Raw genomic sequence first — 10,435 nt, 5'->3', positions numbered from 1 at the left:
ATATTTGCAGCCCAACCATTTTCCCAAGGGAATTGTCAATTACCAGTGTGAGACAGAAAAGATGCTGATTACCTGGGCCAAACTCTGCTCTTGTTTGTGTCAGAACAATATCCCTGATTGTGTTTGCTTCCGTGCGGCTGTGGGTTGAGTTTGGCTCTGTCTCCTCAGTTCCTGGGTTGTCTTTGAACCACGGGAACAACGCTTTGAGACAGCCACTTGGGCAATCGCTAATGGCAGGAAAATCCACAGTTCTTCAGACATTAAGGCATTGTAAATACTGAAAGAAAATAAATCTGTGTTGTATTTTTTTGGCATACAATGCCTAAAGCCTTATCTCTCATTCTGTCAGGAACCAAGAACTATGTATACAGATGGTGCAATTTATTATGTTCTGTACTGTGACCAAGTGCTGAAATACCTTCAGGAAATCACCAGAAAGCCTGAAAAGCTTTGCTGTCTCTTGTGACTCCAGCTCACTAAAACTATAATTGAATGAGCACAGTATATTAAGCCCTGCGTATTACACAGTAGGCTTACAGAAAGGGACGCCATCTTTTTCAGCATCATTACAGAAAATATCTTTGCTGTACGATTACTGCCTAAACCCAAGATCATAATGTCTCTGCCTCTCTGAATTCTGCTCTTAGAAAACCACAAGACAGGGATTTACAAATAGATGCCTAGGTTCCACAACTCTACCTCAACTCAGGTGCAACACCATTAAATTCCTGTTTGCTGTTCTCATTTGTAAAATGCTGCTGGGCCTGATAGTCCTGACATTTAAAACAGTGCCTGTCGGGGCTGAAATGAATGGACATGAAATGAATGTAATACTGGTATGAAAAAAGAATTTTAGCTGTATATCAGTTCAGAGGCTAATGTATTTCCATCCCTGCTTCTCTGAGCAGATTTTTATGAAACTGATGATTAAACTTGGCTCAGTGAGTGCAAGAAATACAAAGAAGAACTAAAGTCAATATCCTCAAACTCATTCATCTCTTGATATGAAATGTAAACCTTGAAACTAGTATTTTGTTCAAACCCATGTGCTTCCTGCATTTGGAACATTGAAAACAGGACCCCTGGATCCCTGGACCCAACAACAAATGTTTTATGGTCATCTTGATACCCACAAAGCCCAACTTTCAGCAGTAGCTACCATTCACAAAACAGCTGTTTAGCTTTTAGTGCTTCACTGGAAGTAAAACCATCTTCATCCTAGATTTTCTACTGCTTCCTTCCTGTGGGGAAGCCGGACTGCGGTGCTTTGATTTTGAGGGGTGGTCTATCCACCTCCCCTCATGCTCCGTTACACATTTCCGCGTGTTTTGTTAGAACCAGAAATGCCATGAACCACACTGAACCACGAATGCCACGGAGCGCCTTCCCTATTACACCCCGGAGACAGCGGGCCGAGCCAGCCCCATGTCCCGCCCGCCACAGGACAAGCTCTTGCATCACTCCTGAGAGAAGGGGCTGAACACGGACACCACCATCCCCAAAACCTCCTGGCCCCAGTTCGGGGCTCGTCCAGGATGGGGGTGCCGGTTCACGGCGCGGTTCCCCCTGTGCTCGGTCCCGCTCTCGGCCGGGCGCTCCCGCAGCTCCCGGGGCCGCCCCGCCGGCCCTCAGCGGAGGGAGCTGCCGCCGGGAGGAGCCCGGGCGGGGAGCGAGAGACCGGGGGAGCCGTGCGCGGAAGGGACTGCCTCGATGGGCTTGAAAAATCACTGCAGCAGCGGCGGCGGGCTGGGGGGAGATGCAATGCCCCGGCTGCGCGGCCGCGCCGCTCTCCCCGCCTCTCCCCTCCGGCTCCGGTCCCGGCCCCGGCCCTGCCTCTTTTTTTCCGCGCCTGGCTCCAAACTTTTGCCGCCGCCCGCTCCCCTCCCGTGTGTTCGGGAGCCCCGAGCTCAGCGGTGAGCGCCGGCAGGGAAGCCCCCGGCACGGAGAGGCTGCCGGCGGCGACAGCCGGAGCATCCCGGGAAAGGGAAGCCGGCGGGGCGGGCGGGGAGGGAGGCGGGCAGGGCGGGGGTGGAGGCGCGTCTCCCTGCTGAAGGAGCCGGGACTTACAGGGCTCTGGGTTTTCCCGACCACTCTATCCCCTCCCCACCCGCCCATCTCCCTGCCTCCCTCCCCCCCTCCTTCCCTCCCGCCTTCCCTCCCTCCCCTCCAGAATTAAAGTTGGGACAGTCGCGCTCCGGGGATGGGTGCGAGCCAACGCCTCTGCAGCCGGCTCGCTCTGCTCCCTCCCCAGGTCTCCCGGAGCCCGCGCCCCCGCCCGCCCAGGAGGGATGCTGCTCCGGCAGCTGCTGGGGCTGCTCCGCTACTGCTGGCCCTCCCTGCTGCTGCACTGTGCCCTCCACCCGCTCTGGGGGTCCCTCCAGGTAGGGCCGCCCGAGCCCGCTCGCAGCTGCGGGGCGCGGGGGGCGGCGGGGCCGGGGCCGGGGCGGGGGAAAAGCGGGGATGGGGGCAAAGCCCCTCCGGCACCCCCGGCGCTGCGGGAGGAGGCCGTGGCGGGGCGGTGGTCGCGCAGGCGGCCCCAAAGCCGGGGGAGCGGTTGCTGTCCCCGGCGAGGCCCCCCTGGCTGGGTGCTGCGGGACGGAGGGTGTGCGGGACGGGCCGCCGGTGCCGGCCCCGGAGCGCTGAACTCGGTCCGAGAGTGTTCGGTCCCAGAAGGATGGAGTTGACTTTCTTCGGCGCGCCGGCGGTCAGAGGGTTGGGAAGCGCATTTTGCTGTAGGTGGCGAGATGCTCGGAAAGAGGCAGCGGCGGAGCGGAGCCCCGGCGGTCGTGCCTCGCCGTGGGTTTTCGGTATTGAGTGCGAATTGAATTGAGGATTTTCTGGGTAAAGGGCTGAATCAGCTTTTGCCAACTCCGACGCTGTGGTGTTGTGTGACCTTGATTGTAATGTGGGTGGCCAGCAAGAGAGACTGGAAGAAATTGGTATACAGTGAGGGAGAGTGCCCATCCGGTTTGGAGAATCAGAACAGCAGCAAAGCTCAGCTCAAATGCATCACTCTGATATTTTAAAGTTTATTTATAATATATGTCTTCAGAGAAGTGATTGATGAGCCAGCCAAGTGCCGTTCAAGAGCAGAGCAATTACAGTTTCTTTCTTGGAAAAACAAAGTGGAGACTCCACATCTTTTACTCCCTGATCTAAACTTAGTGACTCCCAAGAGATTAAAGAGAGATGCTGTTTGTTTTAGCATCCTGTCTCTTGCCATGAATGACAAAGAGGATTTGTGCTCCTTACGGATTAAAATGAATAGAAATATACAACAAAAACAACCTTTAAACCAATGTCCTGTCATAAAAATTTCTGTCAGCGCTACCTTTCTGCTGTTCTCAAGTATTTAGATAGCTAGAGTAAGTTAAACTATAACTAAATTTTTCAGGGAAGCACAGTTGGGTGAAAAGAGATTCCTCCTGCAACCTCTCTCCTATCAGTCAACTGATCCGAGAAAAAAAAACCTTGGATAAACATTTTTCTGGCAAACTATTCACGTGATCTAAAGCAATCTTTCAAAAACAATTATAAAACAATTATAAAAATTGAAACAGGCTCTGAGAAATACAAAAGCCAAGGAGCCCACCAGCCTTTCCTTGCAATAATTTGGAATTATTTGGGACATTTGGATGAATGTCCCATTCATCAACTGTACTTGTGCTATTGCTTGCTGTTCTGTGGAAGAACAAACAGTAAGACTACTCATACTCGAGCTTTTTTCCAGTTTCCCCAAAATTAGGCTTTATCTAGGGCTCCCATCAGGAGGTTCCAATGAGAAGAGCAAGCATGGAATGCTCACTGGCATGCCAGTCTTCCATCCTTCCTGTGACTGAAACTCCTTCATCGTGTAACAACTCCCATGATCCCCTTCCCCATGTTGAGTCATAATCCTTGCTCTTATCTTCAGTCTCACAAGCCATTCTCTCTCCTTGACTAATTCTGTAATGTCGCATCGTGGCTCCCCTGCCCCTGCTCCATCTATAGCAGCAGTCATGTTTTCTCACATCCCCCAGCCCTTCTTCACTCATTTGTCCCCACAATGACTTCGTGTGCCGTAGCCTTCCCTCCCACCTCGGCATTCCCTCCTCAGGCCCTGCCTTGAGACACTTAAGGCAATCAGTCAGATGCTAATCAAAGGAGGAGCATTTATTTTATTAAAAACAAAAACAAAACAAACCGCACAATATTTTCTTATTAGCACTGTAGCCAGTTCTGTGACAAGAGGGAAGGGATGACTCTGTCAGAGGCTTCTGACATAATTGAAAGAAGAGCAGAAAGGGTCATGATAAATAGCAGGGACACATTTTTCTGGTTTTGTAAACATGGATCTGGATTAACTGATGTGAATTGCACAGAGCCGTCTTGGGATTCATGCAGTGGTGTTGAGATCTCATCTCTGTAGGCTGCTTCCAAGAGACAAAGCTCTTGCCACATTAGCAGGCTTTTAGAGGTCTCCGTGCCTTTTCAGTCAGCTGCACTTTTCTGTTAAAGCTTTCCTCTTTACCTGATTAAAAAGTCACAAGAAGGCCACCCTCCAGGGACTGTATTAATCCTCTTTTCCCATCCCACTCTGTAGAACGTGCTTGTGGACTGCTGCAACCCCATGGGACTATACTGAAATACTAAACAGTTCTGACCACGTGCAGATTTTTTCTTCCACTGTATGCAGAGCAGGACTAGGATCACTGTTTTTAAAAGAAATCTTGGATTAAAGAGAAATATTCCACAGACACAAACTTCAACAGACACTGCAAAAGGAAGCTGCCAGTTACCACTTTCTCTTTGTGGACATTTGTGGATCAGATTTTCATCTCCTTAAGTATTTTAAAACATTTGTCCTTTTTGCAAAACATTCACATCAAATGCAGAAATCCATAAAGTTAACTCTACCTATTTTCAGAGCAGGGAAAAAAGTGGATCAGCTTGAATTCCAGGCAGCTTCTGTCTAGACTGGCCAACTGCTCAGTGTGTTAAGAAAGCCTTGTGGCAAACAAGCAACCAAGTTCCAGAAAGGCCAAGAAAATGTGTTCATGGCACCTCCAGTGCCTGGAGAAATGGCTGGAAGAGCTAGGGAGCAAGCCCTGTGGATCCTTCTCCAAACGTGATCCCTTGCCAAGGCAACATCTGTGCCACAAACTGCCTGGCAGCCTGCTGGGTTTCCAGTTACACCTTACCTGCAGAGGTCTTCCAAAGCCATTCTGGGGCCATGGAAGAGTCTGCCAGAAGAAATAAGCAGTAAAGTTTGAGGCCAGATTCATTTAGGGGACCTGGCCCTAGAAAGGTGTGGCTCTTTCAAAATGCTTTTCTTTTCCTGCCACATGCTGTAAGGGCAGCTTACCTTGAATTGCAGACAGTAAGAAAGAAACAATGGGGTATTATTTCATCATCTCCTGCCAGAGAAAGATTGTTCCCTAAAGCATATTTTCTAGTGATTTTTTTCTGCTTACCTTTAGTAGACACAAGTAATAGCCTTCATTTCTTAAGAAGACTAATAGACATCAACGGGGGGATTTTTTCCCTTGAAAAGGAGCCAAATGCCTTCCCTTTTTTCTTGATTCTATCTTGCTACTGTTATCTGCTGCTTTATATTACTGTTACTATTCTGTCCTCTTGCTGCAGTCCTTGATTATTTCTTTCCTCCCCGAGGCCCTCAACCTCAATTTGGGTCTTCCCTTTTTCTGGCAGATTTCAACCAACTTAAAATATCTTTGTTTTAAAGACTAAGCTTTTAAGACAAACCCATGTCAAGGTAATATTTATGTTCCTACTTCTAACAACCACACATTTCACCCAGTGACAAGAGAAGGGAAAGAAATAGGTGATAAAGCCCATGCTTTTAAATGTCACTTCTTTCCTGACTATTTAAAAATGATCATGGGAAATTTTTATAGAGGTTCAGGTGAAAGTATTGAGAAACAAAGCAACCTTCCTTTTTGTTTTTTCCTTTTTTTTTCCCCTCTAAAATAATATTTTTAAAGGTAGACAGCAGCAGAAACAGCAAGTGACTGGCCATGATAGGGTTAATCTTGTCTGCAAAGTAATTGATAAAATTAACCACTCTTTTCTGAGGACACTCTATTACCAGCCTAAGGTAGGAGAGCCTCCAGGGATTTAAAAGCAGTCAATAAGTCTAAAAAAAGACCTAGCAAGCCTTTGGTTCTGGTTGATATTAAGTTAGAGCAATAAGTCAATGTAGCTTTGCCATACCAGCACTGTCTTCAGACTTGCATAGGCAAAGCTGCTTCTGATCTGCAAACGAAGCTGGCTCCAAATCTGCTCAATGTTATTCTTCCCTGTGCCCATCCTCTCTCATCACACTGCCTCCTGCAAGACTGTAGTGGGCTCTCAGGATTCAATAAGCAAGGGTCTAGGCAAGGGCAGGAGCTGTAGCTAAGACTTAATAGCTGCTTCCTAATCCCTGCTGACACCAGTGGGGAGGTGTTGCCCTACCTCCTTCTGTCAGCACAGTAAATCTTGTCACACCTGTTGAACAAGGAGACACCCCAGGTATGCCCCCAACACTGCAGGGGAAGGACACTTCTCTCACAGGGCTCTTCTTGGGAGCATGCCTGGAGCCCCAACTCCTCATGTGAGCAGTGTTGGAAGAGCTGAAGCAGCATGGAGGATATTCTGCTGCCTGGGATCACTTACTTTAAAAACAAATAAACCTTCTTAGCAGACAGATTTATTACTAGTCATGAGGGATTATGCAGCCAAGTCAGTTTGATTCATTAGAGTGTTCAGAGAGTTTGTGTAAGTTCCTGGAAGCTGTCTGGGATGGTCTTTAACCATCCTCTTACTGTTACCTGATGGTGAAAGGGGAAAGTTGGAAAGCACTTGTGCTGAATTTGTTTTTCCCTGTGTTTGGTAATAGATTTAGACAAGCTGTTTAAAGAACTGAGCCTTCTGCCTTATGCTGTGCGTGCTGAGCCATCCTTCCAACTTAGCCACACGTAGCCTTTTCTATTCTTTCCTCCCTCCCTATAATATTTAATCAACAAAGCCCTACCTCCATTTCCCTGAGGCCAGAGTAATGCGTCTTTCTGCATTTAGAAACCTCCTACGCATGTGAACACGTCCTTTGTGCAGTGATGCTGTTTTAATTAGCCACGCCTCTCCTTTTGGCCAGAAATAAATCAAATAACTGTATACAGCTTTCCTGCAGGGCAGTGCAGCCCCCTTGGTGCCCAGCTGTGGGAAGTGGAAGAGGCACGCTGGCTGTGCTGGGGGACAGGGTTGAAAGGGGAGAGGAGATATGTCTGTGCCTGAACCTGGCAGGGGAAGGGAAGCAAAACTTGGGCAGGAGAGAGAAGTGGGAAGAAGACAACCCTGGGTGACCCTGCCAGAGAGGCAGAAGAAGCCTGCCTAAAACGGATCAGAAAGCATGGCATGAGACATTCTCTTTGTAATGACCAACATGTCATGGAAAAATGCAAATTGAAGAAGATTATGTTAGGCCAAAGCTATTAGGACAATAACCCACCTGAGACCAAACCATACAAGACAATATGCTAGCATAACTGTCCTTAGCTTCAGCAGGACACAAGTCTGTCCCAGGCGGTCTCCTAAGACTTATATTCAAAGTGCTTGTTAGATAACATGCTTATTAATCTTTTAGGCTTTGCTTTGTCTCTTCAAAATTGTATCCTGTGTAAGTCATTCAAAAAGAGCTGGCTTAGAGACCTCTGAAGTTAACACCTCCCAGAAGCTTCTGTGATGCTCAGCAAATTTCCTTTTCACTGGGGACTGACTCCATTTTGTAGCATTATATTTTACCGAATTTTACTGAATAATCCTTGAATCCCTAGTTATGTAAATACTACTATGATAAGAAAAATACGCTGTTAATAAGTAGTCCTTGTCATGACTAGATCAAGCTACTGAACATATTGTATACCAGTACTGGCTAAGTCATTGCCCATGGCCAAGTGGTGCTTATGCTTGGGCTCTGCAATGCCTCGTCTTCACTTTTATCACCAGCCAACACTGCATCTCACAGGAGGCTACATGTGGCATTTCCATTTAAAGCATGTTATTGCTGTGGTCCACAGATGATTAAAATGCAGGTAGCCTCTCCTCGTGGCAGGAAGTGAAACACCCTGTGAAATGCTCTCCGAACTTCCAAGTGAGGCTGGCAAAGCAGAGGAGGGATGTCCTCTGGCTTTCAGTTCTGCCATAGGGAAAATGAACACAATCCTGATCATAACTGTCTTGTAATTTTTATTAGCTCTCTTTGGCTTGCAGCAATGACCCTGTGAATAATGCATGCTGCTAGATGGCTTTCCTAAGGAAAGAAGGCTTATGCAATCGTATTGTCTGCCACTGCCTGCCTTCTCCTTACCCCATAATAACTCAGAAACCAGCTGGCCAATCTCAACCAAATTTGATAGAGGGAAAGAGGTCTCAAAGATATTGTCTTAAATAAAAATAAATATTAAAAATGGAGGCCATGTAGGGAAGGGACATCTTAGGAACTTTAGCTCAGTTCCCACTACAGGTCTGAGGTACCACTCAGGTACTCAAGTCTAAAAACACATTTGTCAGTTTTCACTGTTCTGCTGCTCATGCAATGACTTGTTTCTTCACAGATCACTCAGGGTGAGCCCCAGAAGTCATGTTCCAAGCCTGTAGCAGAGGAATTTACAGAGAGCTGCCAGGAAATTTGCCAGTGCAGGCCGCCTCCACTGTTACCACCGCCTCCTCCACCTCCGCCGCCCCCGAGGTTGCTAGCAGTGCCAAGTAAGTAGCTACTGGTACATTTGTGGTGTGCTGAAGGAGGGCAGAGCGATGGGGACACCTGGACAGACAGGAGAAGGGATGTGGGAAAGGGCACAGCTAGCTCATTTGTCATCTTCCACTTAGCAAATGGAAGAAGAAATGTTCTCAGTAGAGATGGTGATCTGTTTTCTGATCAATGAATAATGCTTGGCTTTTGGAGGTAAGCCAGAGAAATTCCCTCCTTTCATTGTGTTATATATGATTCCCTGGTTTTACATGGCTCCCTAATCCCCTAGCCCTGGGAAATGCTTTCCTACAGAGCTGTGCTGTCTCTTGAGTTGCATGACCCCCTTTTTTGCCAGGTGTGCAGCTTGAAGGTCTGGGTCCTTCAAGGCAAATTAATTTATAAGCAGACAAAAATCCAAACACTCTGTCTTGACCATTCAGTACATTTGACTGTTGTCAAGACACTGGAGCACTACAGTTTACCATAGCAGTGAGTCAGGCTCACTGGTTTTAAATTGCTCACAACTGTTACAAAAATAAGAGGCATGTCAGGAGTCAAAGGCGAGTGAGCAGTTTTCCCAGTAATGCACATACAGGCTAAGACTCATCTCTTTTTCTTCATGCAAATCACTGCTTCTGAGCCTTACCCAGTGCATCTGAGCTCCTCCTTATTTCCAGCCATACATCCCCATGCCCAGCACACCTGGTGCCTGCAGTTCCTGCTGGCTAGCTCTGCAGCTGCTTTCCACATCAGTGTTCCTGTGATCCCTGACATACAGATAATTTCTGCAGAGTGATATCTGTCCCCGTGGTCCCTGCACAGTGGGAGAGACCTTCCCGGTTCCGTATGAACTCACTGGGTTCAGGGGCACAGACTGGGACCCGGGTGCTGGGTATTCCAGTAAATCTCCTTAACATTTATGCATTTTCATAAATTCATCTCTCCCTTTAAGGCTGCCTATTAATTCTTCTCCCTGCTTATATAAACTCTCCTGGGAGCAGTGTTGCAAAGTATATCCAGTATCCTCAGTGGTTTCCCCAAGGAAAAATAAATCATTAGGTATCATCATCTGGCTGTTTGTCTTTATCAGCACCATCTCCAGATGTGCAGAAGACGTGAAGAAGGCTTCTGCATAGCTTTTTAGTCAGGGAGAGGACAGGCAGAATTTTTCAGTGTCTTTTCTGCCAGGAGCATGCTTTGTACTTGTGCTACACTGCAGAAAATTAAGGCAAAGGCAGAGAAAAACCAACAGTGAAACACTTGGGAAAGGAAGTACAAAGACAGCTAAGAAAGCAGAGAGGGATAGTTTTTATAGCAGGAAAAATCTCTTTCAGTGTTCAGGAAAATGTCACGGGCAGTAATATGGAAAATTACCTTGATCTTTGTATCACAGCCAGAAAACAAAATACTTTGTCACTCTCTTTTCTGGTGCCTGGGGTACCCTGTTGCCCTGAGGGCGATGAGATGTGGCAGAGTGTTGGCACAGAGACCAGCCCTGCTGACCAGCTGCACTGGGAAGGGAGCACTGCTGCCAGGCTGCTTCCTCTCCATCAGGCAGCTGCTCTGAGTGCATGGATTTTTCCCCTATCAAGTGAGAAGTAAATCACGTCAGAAAAAAAAGAAGTCTGTCACACATTGGAGAAAGAAGAACAAGAAATCAAATGGGCCTGTGACTGGGATAGCCTGATGCTTTCTCAGGGTGGA

General features: G+C 47.5%; 1 protein-coding gene across 1 annotated transcript in view; it reads left to right on the top strand.

Moving 5' to 3' along the window:
- The first annotated feature begins 2,193 nt into the window (after positions 1 to 2,193).
- PRIMA1 (proline rich membrane anchor 1) overlaps positions 2,194 to 10,435 on the top strand; it is a 50,667-nt gene continuing 42,425 nt past the window's right edge. Inside the window, exons 1-2 of the mRNA XM_058828658.1 lie at positions 2,194 to 2,381; positions 8,595 to 8,745. Coding sequence (XP_058684641.1) covers positions 2,289 to 2,381; positions 8,595 to 8,745 — 244 coding nt within the window. The 5' untranslated portion in view covers positions 2,194 to 2,288. The remainder of the gene's footprint in view (positions 2,382 to 8,594; positions 8,746 to 10,435) is intronic.

The sequence above is a fragment of the Poecile atricapillus genome, chromosome 1, assembly GCF_030490865.1.
Source record: "Poecile atricapillus isolate bPoeAtr1 chromosome 1, bPoeAtr1.hap1, whole genome shotgun sequence".
In the NCBI taxonomy this organism is placed as follows: Eukaryota; Metazoa; Chordata; class Aves; order Passeriformes; family Paridae; genus Poecile; species Poecile atricapillus.
Note: the sequence above shows the minus strand (reverse complement) of the source record. Positions and strands in the feature narration are given on the sequence as shown.